This window comes from Pezoporus occidentalis, unplaced genomic scaffold (genome assembly GCF_034315485.1).
Source record: "Pezoporus occidentalis ecotype Australia unplaced genomic scaffold, CSIRO_AGI_Poc_V1 ctg304, whole genome shotgun sequence".
NCBI lineage: Eukaryota > Metazoa > Chordata > Aves > Psittaciformes > Psittacidae > Pezoporus > Pezoporus occidentalis.
The window spans coordinates 280637-298558 of NW_026914986.1; the positions used below are offsets into that span (position 1 = coordinate 280637).

A 17922-nucleotide genomic window follows, 5' to 3' on the forward strand; every position below is an offset into this window, starting at 1 on the left:
CAGGTAGGGCAGGAGAGATGGACTTCCCAGTGAGCTGAGGACAGCAAAGTGCCAGAGCCCGCTCCCATCCCTGGCGCTGCTGAGTGCCCATTGCCAGCAGCCCCTCTCTTGCGCTGGTCCTCAGGAAGGCCCCTGGGATGGTCCCCGGGCCGAGCTGGGGGCAAACCCGTTGTCCCCTCAGCCGAGGTGGGCAGGATGCGCAGGGATGCTGCGTGCCCAGGGCCGAGCGGGAGCCTAATTGCTTTCCGAGAATCCTGCCTGTGTGCTGGGAGCGGGAGCGCGCAGCCGAGCAGCCTCTGCCCCCGAGCGGCATCTCGAGGGTCTGAATGGTTCCTCAGGAGGGGAAGGATTTACTTAGGCAGCCTCTGGAGAGGTCCCAGGGCTGCTGCCCGCCCTTCCGCAGAGCACAGCCTGTACGGGAGCCTGCTCCGCATCCCTCTGCCGCTCCCGGGATGCGCAGTTCCCAGGCACAGCCAAAGCTGCAGCAGGGCGCAGCCTCTGCCCGGCCCCTCAACGTTGTCAGTGGGGTCTGTCCGAGGGACCCCAACCCCAACCCATCCCTGCTTTGGGACCCACGCGCTCCCAGATCCGTGCTGAGGCCAGAAAACCGTGCTGGGACAATGCAGCCCTGCTGATGAAAGCCAGATGAGGCCCCAAATTAGTCACAGCTTCGTGTTTTCCCCCTCGGTCTCAAACGCAGCGAGGGCGAAGCTTCGCCACGGCTGTGCTGGCCCCGCAGCCTCCAGCAGTGCTCACTCCCTGCCCTTCTCAGACCGGAGCACCATGGGCAGCCACAGGGCTGAGGCTGTTGCCTCGTGGTCCTGCTTCCCAAGGCAGCCACGGGGCTGCTCCAGCCCCGTAGGAAGGTGCTGCCCTGGTGCATGGGCATGGCACGTCCCATTTCCCTGGCCATAAATCCTCCTCCATGGAGAGAGGGATGCACCCAGTGCTGCCGAAGCCGCTGGATGCAGGGAAGGGCCTGCCCATGTCAGGATGGCCCCAGCGTCCCCTGGGACCCAGGCATGACGCAGAGGGATCGGCCTGGAGCCAGCTGGGCTATTTCTGCTGCAGAGAAGGGATGGAAAGGGAGATCCTATGGGGGAGCCAGCCTGGATGATCCCGGGGCTCAGACCTGCTGGGAGGGAGAAGATGGAAAACCCCAGGGACAGCGGAGTTTGGTGCTGAGGGCAGAGCAGGGCCAGGGCAGACGGCACGGAGACAGGGCTCGGAGCTGATGGGCAGGGGAAAGCAGAGGGCACCTGGGAAGCTCATCGCATTTGGAAGCTTGTCACCGCGATGCCTCATGGCAGCAGGAGGGGAGGATCTGCTCCAGCAAAAACCTGGGAAATGGCACTTTGTCCAAGGGGGAATTTCCACAGGAAACCTCTGTTCCAGACGCTTGGGAACAGCCCCAGCAAACGCTTGGGCTCGGCAGCCACCAGGCCCTATTGCATGGGCAAAGGCTCTTTGTTCTCTCCATCCCTCATCCAGCTCAGAAACAAACAGCCAGGTTTCTGCCTGCTGGAAACCTCGGGGCAGCAACAGCCAATGTGGGGCTGCGATGGGAACCAGAGCCCAGCCCAGCCTGGGGGGACAGGGGGGCATTGCCAGCACCCACAGCCCAGCCAGTACCAGGGGCACGGGCACCTGGCACCCACTGTGGGGCTGGGGCAGGCTGGGTCATGGGGGGGGCTCAAGGGGCAGCACTTGTCCCCCCGCCCCGCATGATGCAGCCGCGCATCCCTCGCCGGCTCAGAGCCCAGGTTGCCACAGTAACCGCTCGGTCCCAGCCGGCTCCTGCCATAAACACGCTGCTCGGGTCAGCCCGGTTCAGCAGCGGCCACCCCAGCACCAACAAAGCCTCTGCAGGCAGAGATGGGGTCCCTGTGCTCCGGTGCGGGATGCAGGGTGTGGGATGCGGGATGCAGGGTGCGGGATGCAGGACGCATGATGCAGGCTGTAGGGTGCAGGATGCGGGATGCAGGGTGCGGGGTGCAGGGTGTGGGATGCAGGACGCATGATGCGGGATGTAGGGTGCAGGATGCGGGATGCAGGACGCATGATGCGGGATGTAGGGTGCAGGATGCGGGATGCAGGGTGTGGGATGCGGGATGCATGATGCGGGATGTAGGGTGCAGGATGCGGGATGTGGGATGCGGGATGCATGATGTGGGATGTAGGGTGCAGGATGCGGGATGCAGGGTGCGGGATGCGGGATGCACGATGTGGGATGTAGGGTGCAGGGTGTGGGATGCGGGATGTAGGGTGCGGGATGCAGGATGTGGGCAGGCACAGCCAAGCACAGGTAGGGCCAGGTGGCAGGAATAGGAGTCAGCAGCTGGGTCTGAGGAGGAAGCAGAAAGGGAGTGAAAGCAGGAACCTGAAAGTGAGAACAGCCCCGAATGTGCCAGGGCTGGGTGCTGCCCCCATCACGGCTGAGCTGGAGCCATGGTGACCGGGCAGCTCGGAGGGGAAGGCCCAGTGGGGCAAGGCAGGGACCCCTGTGGGGCACATCCCATGGGTCTGGCTCCTGTGCTCGGAGCAGGGGCTTGCCTCTGGGGACAACAGTGGGGGGCAGCTCAATCCCCCCACACTGGTGGGATTCCAGTGGAGTGGATGTGCCTGGATGAAGGGATGCAGGGGTATGCAGGGGGCTCCCGTCCCTGCTAACAGCGGTGTGGTGCTAACAGGCACCAAGGAAACCTGGATGGGCAATGGTGTTGGCACAGGCAGATGCCACGCTCGGCTCCAGGATGGGATGAGCAGGGAACGGGCAGGTTGTGTCCCCCAGGCATGGCAGCTGCCGGTGGGGCTGGCGATGGTGGCACTTGGGGACCGCGCTGCGCCGTGGGTCTGACCTCTGGCACAGCTGGCAGCGGTGCTGCCACCGGGACCTTGCTTGGCTCGGCTCTGCTCGAGTGATGCAATATTTGACTGTTGTTTTACAAGTGCTGGAGGCACCCATGGCTCCTGCTCCGCAGCTCGGCCCGAAGCCACCCTCGACGAGGGAGTGACGAGGAGGAGGCTTCGTTGGGTGCTCAGGGCAGAGCAGCCACCATCCCCATGCCCCCTTGACAGCCACACACACCCCACAGGGGAAGGATGGAGGAGGAGACCGCAGCACACGTGGGCCCTGGCAAACCAGCAGGTACAGAGCAGTGCCTCACGGCTGCAGCCTGCCCTGGGCACAGGGGCACTGTGGAAGCCAGGGCAGGGTCCTGCTGTGCTCTGATCCCTGTCTGTGGGTTCATCCCTAGGGAATGGTCAGCGTTGCACCGGCCAGGGGCCAGCAGGACCCTGGGGTTTGGTCCCACAAGGGGCAGCAGCTCCGGGTGCCCACATCCCTGGCAGGTGGCTGCCCCATTCATCCCCATCCCCATCTGCATCCCAAGCGGCTTATCTGCATCCGGAGACCCCTAATCCATCGCTTGGCTCAGACACCATCCCTGCTGCGCTGGGGAGGGGGGCCACGGTGCAGGGGAAGGAGCAAACCCACCCAGTGACCTCCTTTTGGAGCCGCAACCAACCCCATTCCCACAGCACCCCGAGGGGCAGCAGAAGGGGATGGGGTCGGCGGCGCTGCAGGGTCCAGCCTGGCACAGGGACCTTCCTCCAGTGCAAATCAGGCCGCGGCACTCACCCAGCCTGATGCCGAGCGGAGCCTTGGGAGCGCAAGCCCCGAGATCAGATCAGGGAGCATCAAATTAACCCCATGAGCAAAGGGCCAGGCCCCACGGCTAAACCCAGCGAGCGGGGCAGGTTCCGACAGGGATGCGGCGGGGCGTGTGGGTGCAGGGAGATAAGAAAGCACTTATCTGCCCCGGCGCGGGACAGGACGCCGCGTTCCCGGCTCCAAACGGTTGCGGCAACCCCAGGGTTTGCATAGCGGTAGGAAAATTCCTCGGTCTGGGGTTTTCCAGCACATCCTGCAGCTGGGAACCACCGAGGGGAAGAGAAGAGGGGTCCCTGGGGCTGGGCTGGGTCAGGTTCCCGTGTGAGGAATGGGAATGGTGGGGGGGGATGATCCGTGTGAGCCCAGCGCCTGCCTCGGGCGCAGGAATGGGGTTGCCAGCGCCGTGCAGAGCCCTGGCTGGGGGTAAGGGGGAAATGGGGGGGTCCTGGTGGGGCTGGCTCCCAGAGCGGGCACAGGGAATGGCCTCAGCATCGAGCTCAAGGCCCAGCAGGATGCTCCAGCACCATCTCCAGCACCTCAACCACGTTCCAAAGGGGTGCAGGGGGGTTTGGTGAGCAGGCCCTGCATGAAAACACCCTGTGCTGACAGCAATGAGCTCCCTCTTGGGGTCACCAGACCCCAAACCCGGCCATGGAGGCTCTGCAGGCGATGCTGGTGCCTCGTGGGCAGCACATGGGGGCTGGCTGCTCTCAGCACATCCTCACTTTGCCCTGCAGAGCCCAGGCCCTGCTGCCCCAACCACAGTTAAAGGACACAGGTGGGATGGAGCAGCACACCCCCCCCCAGCGCCTGATGCCATGGGGCAGCCCCACGGCACCGGCACCACCACGGCCTCATCCTCCCAGCCCCGCACTGGAGTTTCCCTGACGCAAGCAGAGGGGCCATGGTTGGTGCCATCCCCCCCCCCAGTGCCCCCCATCCTCGCAGGGCCCTGCCGAGCCCTGATAAGGACCGAGCCGTGGCCCCCAGAGCAAACCGCAGGCTGACGTCAGGGCCGGCGCGGGGCCCAGCACCAGCTTCAGAGCCTTTATTGTAGCCGGTGGGTACAGCCCTCAAATACACCAGAAATAACCCTTTGGGGAGGAGACACACGGAGCCCGCAGCCTGCCCGCACGCATGCGGCCAAAGGGGTGGCTCCATCCCGCAGCTCCATCACCGCTGCTGGTACCCACGGCCCCATTCACACCGTGCTTGGCAGCTTTCCCCATTGGGAAATGGGCTCCCCCCTTTTTGGGAACTACAACCCCACTTGGGGCAGCGGCTTCCCCGCCCTCCCCTGTGCAAGGAAACCGGCCCCGTGCTGCACCCCTGTGCCTGCTCCATCCGAGGGGGTCCTCGCCCTAGCTCCATCCTGCTCTTGCCCCCTCCCCTCCTACCTCATCAGTGACAGCCAAACCTCCAGCGCACCCAGCACAAGCTGCAGCCCCACTGCCGGTGACAGCCCCAGCCATGGCCCAGGGGAAGAGCCCGGCCATCCATTGCCATCACCCTGGCTCCAGCTCCTGTCCTCCACCCAGGTCCAGTGGAGCTACCTCCATGCAGCAAGGGCAGTGCCCGCTCCAGCCTGGCCCCACGGTGAGCAGGGCAGCCCCTGTGGTCACAGCCAGGTCCCAGAACAGACCCAAGATGGGAACGCTGCTCGCTCACGAGCATGCAGTGGTGCTCGGGACACAGCCCTGCCCCAGGGCAGCCTCTGCACTGCACGTTAGGGGCTGCCCCGGCCGGAGCTCTGCACCCGCAGCAGGAAGCTGGGGGCAAGAACAAGCCCCCGAAACCCCCTGCCCAGGCTGAGCCCACACAGCATCACCTGCAGGAGCAGCTCCGAGCCCCGGGCAGGGAACCGGAGCAGGGGCAAACCCAGGCTCCTGCAGTGTCCATGGGCTGCCGGCCTCGGGCAGGCAGGGGAGCAGCTTCCAGCAGCAGGGAGCGGGGCTGGGGCTGCAGAAGCGTGTGTACAAAGGGCGGCTGCAGGCGGAGGGGAAGAGGCACTTGAATGAGCAAACCGAGAGTAAAAAAGGGGCAGGGAAGGAACTAGAAAAGGTTCATCCGTCCCCCATGGAGGCAGTGGGGCTGCCCCGGGAGCACTCGGGTCACACCGGGGCTCCGTGGTGAGGTCCTGGCCCCAGCTCCTCCGAGCGAGAGCGGGGTGGGAGGGGGGGAAAGGGGGGCTCTGTGGGGACGGATGGGAGCCGCATCCCGGGGGTCCCGCAGGCGCTGGCGAGCAGCTCACATGGGCGAGGAGGCACATTCGGGGGTGAGCTCCATGTCGAAGGTCAGCGACTCTGGGGGGAGAGACGCAGGCGGAGGTTATGGGACCCGTGTGTGCCCCCCCCCCCCAGCCCCATGGCTCGGGCACCGCACTCACCGAACTGCCCCCCGGTGTTGGCCTCCGCTCCCTCGCTGGTGCTGCCGAACTGCATGAGCGTGTCCAGGGTGCGGGGGGACATGGGCAGGTCGATGGTGTTGCTGAAGGAGGTGCTGCGCGAGGCCGGCGGGGAGCAGAGACAGCCCCGGCCTCAGCGCCTGGATGGAGCCCTCCGACACCCCCGCTGTCCCCCCCCCGACGGGCCCCAGGGCACGGCTCAGCCGCTCCTGAGAGCTCCACACAGGAAAGGGGCCCCGGGAGGGGAAGGTCGGGCTGGGGCATGGGCAGAGAGGAGCCCAGCGGCACCCAGACAGCACCCAGACAGCACCCATATCCCCCCCCCCACCACCCCCAAAGCAAGGCTGAGCACACAAACACCCCCCAGCCCTCACAGGCAACCCCAGGAGCACTCACGGGGTGACACAGATGAACTTGGTCTTCAGGTAGGGAGCAGCACCTGCGCAGGAGCAGCCTGGTCAGCAGGCACCCAAGGAGGAACCCACCGCTGCGCCCACCGGGCTCCAGCACCCACCGGTGGCAGCGGGCAGCACAGAAAGCCAACAACTACCTGAGTCAGTGGCTTCAGAGTGCTCCTGGCTCTCGGAGCGGCAGTACTTCCCAAAGGCCTCCTCCTTGGGGATGTCTGGGTACAGGTACACCAGGGGGGACACCAGGATGTTGGTGGCATCCATGATCTTGTAGCCCATGATGATCTCCGCGAAGGACATGTTGTTCAGCTGCTGCTTGGTGTAAGGCTCCACAGACTGGATCTGGGTCTTCCCTGTACAAGGAGGCTTTTGACACAGGGCAAGACACCCGCGTTCCCCAAACACCCCAGGAGCAGCAGCGGGGATGGGAGCAGCCTGGGGCCATGCTCAGCGTCACAACGCACCCAGCAGAGCGGGGCAGGACAGGGACCTGGCAAGTGCTTTCAGTGCCATGGAAAGCTGCACCAACACGGGTGGCCCGTGGGCAGGACACCCAGCAAAGGGCACCCGGGCTCAGAGAGCTAACACATAGGCAGGGTGCTTGTTAGGACAAAGAACAGAGGGAGTATGAGGAGGGTCCAAGCCCCCTGCAAAGCCAGGAAGGCACCCAGGGCAGCGAGGGGGGAGCCACGCACCGCTGATGTCCTTCTCCACCCACGTGAAGGTGATGCCACCCTCCTTGCTGCTCTCGCTGAACCGCAGCAGGAAGGTGCCCGGGGGCTTGGTGCTCAGGATCGCTCGCTCCCGCTCCTTGCTGATGAAGCCCATGATGTACCTGGGCAGCAGGAAGAGGTCAGGATACCAGGGCAGCTATTGCAGGGTGTGAGCCAGGCAGGACCTGGCCTGGCCACCACCAGGGCCACCCCAGTGCAGGGATCCCCAAGGGGGTTCTGCTCTGAACCAGCCAATGGAGAGAAAACACTTCCCACTCCATCAGCACGGTGGGACCAAGGACCAAGCAAGGACCAAGCAAGGACCAAGCAAGGACCAAGCAAGGACCAAGCAAGGACCAAGCAAGGACCAAGCAAGGACCAACCAAGGACCAACCAAGGACCAACCAAGGACCAACCAAGGACCAACCAAGGACCAACCAAGGACCAACCAAGGACCAACCAAGGACCAACCAAGGACCAACCAAGGACCAACCAAGGACCAACCAAGGACCAACCAAGGACCAACCAAGGACCAACCAAGGACCAACCAAGGACCAACCAAGGACCAACCAAGGACCTCTGGCCCAATGCTCACCCTTCATTCCACAGCGCCAGGATGTACTTCTTCACCAAGTCAATGATGTTGTCCAGCCAGACCCAGAAAGAGAAGCCTTTGCCAGCCATGTTCTCCTGAGGAGGAGGGCAGAGAGGCTGTGAGCCTTGCAGGAAGGGCAGAGCCACGGGAAGGTGCTCAGCAGAAGGGAGGAGGAGGAGGTTGTACCTTGCAGAACTTGGCCCAGGTGATCTGACAGCCGGAGTAATTCACACCCGGGCCTGGCAGAGAACACGAGCATCAAACGTTTAGGGAAGAGCTGCTCTTCCGAAGCCAGGAGCTCCAGGGAGCAGCCCCAGGTTCGTGTTGTTTGGCAGAGAACCAGGAACTGAAACTACAGCTCCCCTCCCAAGCACACAGCCCTGCTGCTGCACTGAGCCATGAGCCCTGCAGGGACACACACACACACACCCCAGGTTACCTAGGAGCTTCTCTGCCAGTGTCGTCAGCTGCTCGATGCTGAGGCCACGCTTGGTGGTGGAGGAGAACTGCCAGCTCAGCACCTCTGCCACCTGGTCCCACGTCCCGATGGGGGGCTTGGTGAAGAAGTTCACGTTCTGCACAAGGGGAAACACAGCCCTGAGCAGGACATGGGGCAGGAGCAGGGCTGGGCTCTGCTCCAGCCACGTCCCAGCTCCTACCTTGGGGTTGTTGGTGAGCATGTTGTACCACAGGATGGAGGCCCAGGCATTTGGCATCTGGCAGATGTTGGAGATGACCACCACAGGCAGCGAGTGGGTCTGCAGAGACAGGATGTGACCACAGGCTGGGCCATCTCCCAGGGCTCCCCCGCACCCAGGCCCATGGCAGCGCAGGCAGGAACCCCCCAGCTCACCTCCAGGTCGATCTTGAGCCCCTGGTGATACACCTCCGTCTCGAAGGTGATGAGGTGCAGCTCCTCCGTGACTATGAGCGAGGCCTGGGGTGGAAGGACACAATGAGCACGCGGGAGCTTGGCCATGAGGCCCCGCCAGCAGCTCGGGTCTGGGTGGAAGGGGCTCGGCTGCTGGTAAAGAGCTCTCCCAGCCAAGCCACCAGCACTCACATCGCAGTTGGCTCGGCCTCCGTTACCGCAGCGCTGCTCCCGCAGGGTCTGTGGGCAGAGGGGACGGGCTGGGGTGACACCGTGGGGGTGCACGGCTGGGGCAGGAGCGGCCCAAGGGCCGGGGGGACCTACCAGGTGCTTGAACTCAGCCGAGAGGCTGCCGTTGTTGGACTCCTCCATGTTCATGACCTTGGTGTTTGTGCCCAGGATGTTAAACTTGCGGGACCTCAAGAGAGGAAGGACAGAGCGGGGCTGACGGCGCTTCCAGAGGGGGATGCGCCAGCGGGAGCTTGGCCAAAGGAAGCCAGGAGCACCCCCAAACCGCTGCACTTACCCCCGGAGGGCTGCAACGTCCCCCGAGTCCCTAGGGAAGAGGAGAGAGATGCTGGTCATGGCCATGGCCTTCCCACGCTGATGCAGACGAGCCGGTGCATGAGGCTGCTGCATCACTGCGTGGAGCCCCACAAGCTGTCCCCCACCGTGGCAATGAACCCGCAGGCCCCAGCACCACCCCGAGGGACACTGTAACCCCCCCCAGCACCAGCAGGATCAGAGCAAGGGACTCACTTGTCGATGCAGACTTTGATTTTCAGCTGATAGTTCAGCTCTGGGAACTTGACCAACAACCTGCACAGGGGCAGCAGATGCAGAGCGTGAGCATCCTGCACCACTCCAGAGCTGCTGTGTGGCCCCAGCAGCAGCACCCTTCAGGGCAGCCCTCCCTGCACTGACCCACCTGACTTTGGTGGTGAACTGCACCCCGGTTTTGATGACCAGGGGCCGGTCGGGGTGCATGGGCATGCAGGGTTGCCTCTCCACGACGAAAGCGCTGCAGGGGAGAGCCATCAGAACCACACTCACACCTCAGGCGTGATCCAGTGAGCTACCCCCTGCCTCCAGCCCATGCCTGTGACCAGGGCCTGCCCATGAGCACCTTTTCATCAGGTTCCGGAACAGGTCCACGATGCGCTCCTCCAGCATGGGCCGGTGCTGGACGATGGGGTCACCCTTGTAGGACACTTTCTGCTGCAGCTCTTCCAACTTCTTGATCTGCTGCCGGGTCTGGAGCTGTGATTCGGCAAGAGAGGTTATCCTAGGGGAGCAGGAGGAACCAGTGTCAGCTCTGGCTGCAGAGCCCCCCCCCTCTGCCCTTGCTTGTGCGAGACAGGACCAGCAGAGAACAGAACGTGCCTGTGGCTCCCAGCCTGGGGCACACATTACAAAAGGAACCCCCAGGTTCTGCAGAGATGCCCCTGGAAGCTCTCACAGCAGCCTTAACCCCCCCCCCCCCCTTCCCAGGCTTGGGGCTAACCATTCCAATGCCCACTGCTGGGGAGCAGCCTGACTAATGGGTTACATCTCCCAAAAGCCCCCCCAACAGCAAGGCTGTTTCCAGAGGCAGGAGCTGATGGGCACTGCAGGGCTTGGAAGGGCTCCTCTCTAGGGCCTGCTGCAGCCCCAGGCAGCTCTCACCAGTTCTCCAGCCGGTCTAAGCAGATGTTGGGGGGGCCACCGATGCAGGCGATCTGCTGCCGTCTCTTCCAGTCTGCCAGCTCCTCATCTGCCAGCATCTTCTGCACGTACTCCATGGCCGAGAGCAGCCCAGCCAGCTCGCTCACAATGCCCTGGTGAGGCACAAAGCAGAACTACCACCAGCCCTCCGAGTTCCGCATCCACAGACAGGCAGGGGCACACGGGCCGGCGGTCCCAGGCTGCTCTCAGCTCTGGCCATGCAGGGACACCAAAATCAGCCTCGTGGAAAAGGGCATCCCCAGACCAGCTCCACCACGTACCCTTCGCATCTGGTCCAGCGCCGTCAGCATCTGCTCCAGCTGCTGCATCTTCTGCCGGGTCACGGACTGGTTGTTTCCATTCAGATCCTGCATGTCTGTGCAGGGAGGGGGGGGAAGACCTCAGCCACTGCCCCAACCCACCCAACATCACACAAAGCAACCGCTTCAACCTCGAAGGAGCAGGCAGCTTAGAAAGCCTTCACTAGTTGAGCCCTATCACCTCCACAAGGCATTCCTTTGCTCCCAGGCAGAGCTCTGGCTCAGCTCCCCCGCAGGCAGAGTCAGTGGCAGAAACAAAGGAGGTTTCTCCAATTGCCATGCAAATGCCCTGAGCCTAAGCCACCCTTCTGACTCGGGGAGGAGGCACTGGGAGGGCTGGAACATGCCCTCGGGCATGTTTCCGTGCAGGAACACACTTTGGTTCACCAGGTGCTAATGAGCTTCCATTACCTCCTTGGCTTTTCAAAGTCTTGTAGTTAAAATCAAAGTCATCCTGCAGATTCTCCACCACTTTCATCTTCTGCTCCAGATCCTGCAAGGCAAGAGATGGGGATTTATTCAAAGTACTATATCACTGCGGTGAGGAAAGGAGAAGGTGCTGAGGCAGCACACGTACCTGCACCCTCTTCCTCACATCCTGCAGATGCTGCTCCAGCATCTGCTGCTTTTCTGTCACTACAGCTGCTGTGGGATGCGTGGCCTGTCCCCCTTGCTGCGGAGGGGACAAGGAGGGCATGAGAACAGGGCCATGGCTCCCCTCCCAGCCTGCGCCCAGAGGTGCTGCAGGAGGGGTCTTCATCCCCCTCAATAACAAAACCCAGTGCAGCTCCTCCCTTGCAGCACCAGCTCCAGGGCTGCCCAGCGAAGCGCATCCAAGCACGGGGTGAGAGGAGGGATGGATGCACAAAGCAAAGAGCCACCCAGGCTGCATCCTGCAGGGAAGCAGCTGCTGTCTGGAGAGCAGAAGTCATCACCAACCCCCCCCAGCAGCCAAACCAGCCCTCAGCACAAAGCAGCTTTGTTACTGAAGGGAGCACACGGGGAGCTGCAGCTGCAGCACCGAGTCCCGGCCGGGGTGCAGGCTGCAGGACACCCACCCAAGGCACTGACCTGGGCTGCGGTGGCCGCGGTCTGCAGGAGCCGGGACTCTTCCCAGAGGCAGCGAGCCACGATGCGGGCGATCTCCATGGGCTTCTCCAGGTACCTGCTCTGTAAGAGGTGTCAAAGAGCCCCCGGGTGAGCGGGCACAAAGGCACAGCCAAACCCCCCGGGGATCCCCGCATCCTTTACGGCCGCGGGGCATGAAAGCCGCCGCATCTGACCTGCAGGAACTGCTTGATGCGCCGCAGGTTGTGCTGGTAGAGGACGTTGGACTCCTGCAGGAAGCGGCTGTACTGCTGGTCGATCTCCCCCAGCAGGTTGTGGAACACCAGCGTGGCATGGGACTCCTTGCTGGCAGCGTACGCCCTGCGCAGGGAGGGCAGAGCCCTGGGTGCCGGCACAGGGCAAGGGGCAGGCAGCTCCGGTGCAGTTTAACCCCCAGCCACCCTCCTAACCTGCACGGGGGGAGCAGACCTGACCTGCTTCGTGTCAACGAACAGAGCCCTCGGGCTGTGCCTATGGGCAAGGCCATCAGGAGGGTTTGGGCTCGGGTTTAAAGTGTGGCCTTAAGCCAGGGAGAGAGCACCCGAGCACCTCAGCAGCCCTGGATGGGATCCAGGCACCGGTGCTCTGCATCAAGCTCATTTACAGCAGGGGTCAATGTCAGCCAGGCCTGGATGGGGACAGCTCTGCTTTGGAGCTCCCCGTTCCCCTGACCTGGGGTCTGCACCACGCACACCGACTCCTGCTCCCCTTTACCTCCCTCTTTAACCGCTGCCTCCTGCACCCAGGCCGGGTGTCCCGGGCAAAGTCCCCACCTCGGTGTTTCACAAGCCCTTACCAGTCCTGGCTCTCAATCCACGGGGCCAGGAACTGCCGGAGCTCCATGGGAAAGCTGTCGCTGTAGAGCTGGTGGAGCTGCTCCAGGTAGCGCGTGTCGAGCTGCTGCAGCTGGTTCCATTGTGCCATCCTGGCCAGCTCCGGAGACCTGCTGGGATGGGCACACTCAGAGGATCCTTCCTGCCACGGGTTCAGACCCAGCCACGGCCACGGCTGCTGGTGGGGCAGCACTGGAGACAGCCAGGACACCGGGAGGGCTGACACGGGCAGTGCCATGGGGCTGGAGCAGCTCTGGGTCCCCAGAGGCCCCCAGGGCCTGCGGAGCCCATCCCACATCCAGGAGCTGGATCCGGAGCCAGCAGCCCTGCGACCAGCCCCGGTTTGTGCCTCCGGGCTGGGATCCGAGCCGCATCACGGGAAGGTGGAACCACAGCCTGGAACTGCACCCCTGGAGCGGCAGTAACGGCACCCACACCTCGGGGAGGGCAGGAAGGAGCGGATGTGGCTGCGATGGGAAAACCCTCTTCACCCCCAGCCCTGGCAGCACAGGGGGGGAGCTGCCCCTGCCCGGTGACCGCCCCAGGACAGCCCAATTCCCAAGTGCCTGCGGGGGCAAAGCTGTCCCCTACGGGTCCCTACCGGGGGGGGGGGGAAGGAGGAGTCTTAGGGGTCACCAGTGACAGGTACCAGGCTTTAATGCGGTGCCAGCATCTCCAGGCGGGCAGCACAAGCGCCGCTGGGCTCGGGAGGCAGGGAAGGAGCTGCAGAGCTGACAGGAAGGGGAAGGCGGAGACTGCCAGGAAGCAGCAGAAAGGAGGAAGGAGCGATCTTCGCGGCAGCGACTTGCGAAGGGATGGAAGCAAGAGGGGGCAGCCAAGGGAACATCCCGAGGCACAGGGACAAGGCAGACACTGGCACCTGACATGGAGTTACGGGGGGGTTTAGACCTTCACAGCCACAAAGACAGGAGCAACGTCCACAGGACATCAACCTCGGACAGCAGAGCCCTGGTGCAATCCTCAGAGAGGACCACGGGAGCCAAGCCTGTTCTCTGTGGAGCAATACATAAAGGGAGGAGGGACGCTGGCCCGTGCAAGACCCCATAAACAAGAGAGGCTCCTTCAGCCTCAGGGCAAGACCTGGTTTGATGCGACAGGGCCTCAGCTCAGGGCTCTCTGCACCATCGAAGTCCCCATCCTGCTGTGGGCTCAGCTCTTTGCTGGCCATTTGAACCGGTGCAGCAGCACTGGGAGCAGCATGTGGGGAGCTTCCAATATGGTCCTGGGGCTCCTGGTACAGTGTGAACCTTATGGTGCTTCTGGGGGGAAAACCCAGTAAACGCTTGCAGAGGGCAAGGGCTGAAAACAAGGAGGCACCAGAGTGCCCTGCCCGGCCGGTGAGCGCAGCCCCCTCACTCCCTATTGCAGCACAGCAGCCCCGCGCCACTGCAAACAGCAGCAGCTGCTGCGGCCCCAAGCCAAGGACCAGAACCACCACATCCCCATCCAGTGGAGCCGCTGGATCTCCATCAAGCAGAGCCCCTGGATCTCCATCAAGCAGAGCCCCTGGATCTCCATCAAGTGGAGCTGCCAGATCCCCACCAAGTGGAGCCACCGGATCCCCACCAAGTGGAGCCACCGGATCCCCACCAAGTGGAGCCACCGGATCCCCACCAAGTGGAGCCCCTGTAACCCCACCAAGTAGAGCCCCTGGATCCCCACCAAGCGGAGCCCCTGGATCCCCACCAAGCGGAGCCACCGGATCCCCACCAAGCGGAGCCACCGGATCCCCACCAAGCGGAGCCCCTGGATCCCCACCAAGCGGAGCCGCCGGATCCCCACCAAGCGGAGCCACCGGATCCCCACCAAGCGGAGCCCCTGGATCCCCACCAAGCGGAGCCACCGGATCCCCACCAAGCGGAGCCACCGGATCCCCACCAAGCGGAGCCCCTGGATCCCCACCAAGCGGAGCCACCGGATCCCCACCAAGCGGAGCCACCGGATCCCCACCAAGCGGAGCCACCGGATCCCCACCAAGTGGAGCTGCCGGATCCCCACCAAGTGGGGCCCCTGGATCCCCATCAGGTGGAGCCATCTTCCTGGAGCAGCTCACGGATGGACTTTGCCCCTCCGGGCTGCAGCAGCCACCTCACTGCACCCTTGATCCATGCAGATCCCCCACAAGCAAGCCACAACCCGGGTACTTCAGGGCAGTAACGGGAGGGAGCCCCCCGCGCTGCCACGTGGCATTTGGACAGGAATCGGCCCCTTCTCAGTGCCACAAATAGCGCAGGAGGAGCCGCTGCGGCCCCGCTCAGCGCATGCTCCGCACCCGCAGGAAGCTGGTGCCCTGCCAGACCCCGGCCCCATGCACCGAGCCCTGCAGACAGACCCAGGGTGTGGGGATAGGAGCTGCTCCCAGCCACAGCACCCGGGAGGCAAAGGAAGCGCTGCAGAGCATGGCCCCGGTGCCACCGGGAGCAGCCGCCCGGGGCAGGGGCTCCGCTGCATCCCGGTCCCACCTCGAGGGATGCCTCAGCAGCAGCAGCTCACGCCGAGCTCGGGCAGAGCCTGCCCTGGCCATGGCGATGCACTGCACCGCAGGTGGGAAGAGCGTCCCGATGGGCTCGGCTCGAGCACAGGCTCAGGCCAGCGTGGCAGCAGCGGCCCTGGGGGATGAGGGGAGGCAGCACCAGCTGGGAGCAGGAAGCAGCCAAGAGCTGGGCTGAGAGGAGATGGTGCCTCCTGGAGCACAGCACCGAGCTCCGGCGCCTCCAGCATCAACAGAAGGCAGCCAGGCAGCCCGAAGCACCCATCAAACGGGGGGAAAGGGTCCCTGTGATGCTCTTACTGATGCAGGCACCAGCATGAGGGAACCTGGGATCTAATCAGCCCCGATGCCCTGCACAGGAGCCTCTCCCCCATAGCCCCATTGTGGGGAAGCTTTGACTGCGTTGGAAGAGTTGAGGGTGGAACCTTTCTGATGGTGCTGGACTCCGTGGTGAGCCTCTGGAGCAGAGCCAGGCAGCACCCAACACAGCCAGGACCCTGCGCAGCACGATGCAAGCTCCAGAGCCCCGAGCAAAGCTGCTAAAAGTAGCTCAAGAGCTCGAGTTCATCTTTAGCTCCCTGCCAAGGGCAGGGCACAACGGGCCCAAGCTGTGCAGCGTCCCCAGCTCCATTACCCCCAGCAGCGCCCAGGTCACGTTCAGTTATCAGCAGTGGGAGCATCACGGCCTCACTCAGATCCAAGCGGCTGCAGTGACACCGGCGCCTTCCTGCCCAGCTCCCACACACGCACCCGCAGCTGGATGAAAAACTGCGCTCCACCAAAGCGGGGAAGGGCTCCGGGCAATGCAAGAGCTTCACACGGGCTGCTCGGGGAGGACCTGGCTCCGGCTCCTCGGGAGCCGTTTCAAAGCCAGCCCCAGAGGTGGGAAAACCGAGCAGCGACGCCAGGATTTGGAGGGATTTGCAAAGGAGAGGAGGTGACAGCGTGGGGCAGAGCTCCCCAGCCACCCGAGCCCCTCCGGAAGCCAAGACCTGGTGTCCAGACAGCATCCTGCCCATATCCCCCCCTGCGGCTGTCCCACAGGCAGGGGGGCTCCAGCATCCGAGGGGGCTGAGGAGCTACGGTTGCTCCTCCGCGCTCCATCCCAGCTCCCACTGCCCCAGCACGCACCCCTCCTGCCCCTTGTCACTGTGGCAGCAGCAGCAGAGGCTCCACTGCAGTGGAGAGGGCCAGGGAGCACCTCCAGCGTGGAAGTGGGGCTGGCTGCTCTGCCCCAAACACACGGGCAGAGGCAGCAGGGGTGTGCACACACAGAGCCTGGGGGACAAGAGCCATGCACAGCCCAGGGCAGCGGCCGGCAGAGCCCTTGGGTAGCTCCACCACCCGTGGGGCCATGTTCACCTTGCTCCGTGCCTGCTCCTCAGGCGCTGCATCACCCCTGCGGGATGCTCACCCGGCCAAAGCACCGCTGAGCAAGGGGTTAAAGCTCCACCAGAGACGTCAGCCAGGTTCTTCCAGCCCTGCTGCGGGACCCTCCTCTGGTGTCAGTCCCGCTCACGCTGATGAAATGAGCCCTCACCGTTTCACAGGCGGCACCAGGACCTGCCCCAAGCCCTGCTCCAGCCCAGCTTTAAACCCCAGCCGGGCCGCAGGGGTGTGTGAGCACCCACCACGGACACTGGCACCGGGCCGCAGCTCCGCTGGTCCGGATGCTCTGATCCCACCCCCCCACAAACAGGGTCTGTGCGGGAACAGACCCCGCTCCGCACCGGGGGCGGGAGGAACCAAGGGCCTGGGGCAGGAAAGAATCCCCGTTACCGCGGCAGGACTGCGCTCATCCTTGCCCTGACCACGGCCCGTGCTGCCCCCACCTGCTGCCGGTGCACGGCGGCCCCGGCTCAGCCCCGCCGTCGGGAATCCAATGCGAACCGGCGGGCACAGGGACCCGGGGCAGCGCCGCGCCCCAGCCCGCTCCGTCCGTTACCGGCTCAGCCCCGGACCCCCCCCCCCGGACTCACCGGCGGTCCCGGAGGGGCGGGGCAGCGGCTCCCGGTGCCGGCGGCGATCGCGTCCGGACCCTGCCCGAGTGACGAAGTCCTGCAGCCGCGCGGCCCCGCCCCGCTACGTCACTCCTGACGCAGCCAATGGCGGCGCGGCGCTCCCACGTCCCTGCGAGGGACGGGCCCTGACGGCCAATCAGCGCGGCCGCCGGGCGGTACGTCACGGCTCTCGGCGGCGCGGGGGACTGCCCCGTGACGGCTGTTCCCGGACGGCCCCGCCTCCCGCCGCAGGGCGGCGCTGGGGAGGGGGCGGTGCGGGGCGGCGCGGCGGGGGGGGCAGCGGCTGCCGGGAACGGCCGTGCGGGAAACCCAGCTGAGTTCCGGGCAGCGCCGTGACGTCACCGCCACCGCCTCTTAAAGGGGCAGCGCCGAGTCCCGACGGCGCGGTCCCGGTTCCGTCCGGTGCCGGTGCTCGGAGAGGCCGCACGCGGGTGGTTTAGAAAAGAGACTTTATTTGTCGCGCTCTCGCCGGGACGCAGCCGCGGGAGCGTTGGGGCTCGTCCGGCCGCGCCCGCCCGGCCCGGGGAAGGGGGGGAACATGCGAGGAAACGGGGGGGGGGGGGGGCGGAACTGCCGCCTCGTGGGCACAGCCGGTGCTCGGGGACCGGGGGCTGCCCGCAACCGGCACCTGCTCGGGAACAGCGGCTGCGGCCGCGCTGCCCTGGGGCGGCTTTACCGGGGCCAGGCCGGGTGCGGTGGACGATAAGCGGGACGCTCAGGGGACAAGCGGGTTTACCTATTGGGTTACGCTGGCTCCGA

The 17922-nt window shown here is 64.6% G+C and overlaps 1 protein-coding gene across 3 annotated transcripts; it reads right to left on the minus strand.

The window, feature by feature from the left end:
* Positions 1–5849: 5849 nt before the first annotated feature.
* Positions 5850–17233, minus strand: STAT3 (signal transducer and activator of transcription 3). 3 transcript variants are annotated; one of them, XM_062627677.1, is made up of 24 exons: positions 17122–17233; positions 12594–12743; positions 11974–12118; positions 11762–11860; positions 11268–11363; positions 11102–11183; positions 10652–10746; positions 10332–10483; positions 9793–9951; positions 9595–9687; positions 9426–9485; positions 9193–9222; positions 8991–9084; positions 8859–8906; positions 8649–8732; positions 8455–8553; positions 8235–8370; positions 7982–8034; positions 7796–7890; positions 7183–7322; positions 6625–6840; positions 6474–6516; positions 6060–6172; positions 5850–5976 (listed from the first exon to the last, which is right to left on the minus strand). In XM_062627677.1, exons 2-24 carry the CDS (start codon positions 12719–12721, stop codon positions 5921–5923), a joined length of 2316 nt encoding a protein of 771 aa, XP_062483661.1. In that variant the 5' UTR covers positions 12722–12743; positions 17122–17233; the 3' UTR covers positions 5850–5920. The 3 variants fall into 3 exon arrangements, with proteins under 3 accessions (XP_062483661.1, XP_062483659.1, XP_062483660.1); XM_062627675.1 differs by having other exon boundaries at positions 5856–5976; positions 12594–12740; positions 17122–17217; XM_062627676.1 differs by having other exon boundaries at positions 5856–5976; positions 6628–6840; positions 17122–17215.
* Between the last annotated feature and the right edge of the window lie 689 nt (positions 17234–17922).

What these genes read in the sequence shown, in the direction of transcription:
- STAT3 (XM_062627677.1), bottom strand. Translation starts at nt 12,721, where the DNA reads ATGGCACAATGGAACCAGCTGCAGCAGCTCGACACGCGCTACCTGGAG. An exon ending in CAGTTCACCACCAAAGTCAG is followed by an intron (nt 9,486 to 9,594) that starts GTGGGTCAGTGC and finishes GCCCCTGTGCAG; the next exon opens with GTTGTTGGTCAAGTTCCCAG. An exon ending in CTGGCGCTGTGGAATGAAGG is followed by an intron (nt 7,323 to 7,795) that starts GTGAGCATTGGG and finishes CCTGCTGCCCAG; the next exon opens with GTACATCATGGGCTTCATCA.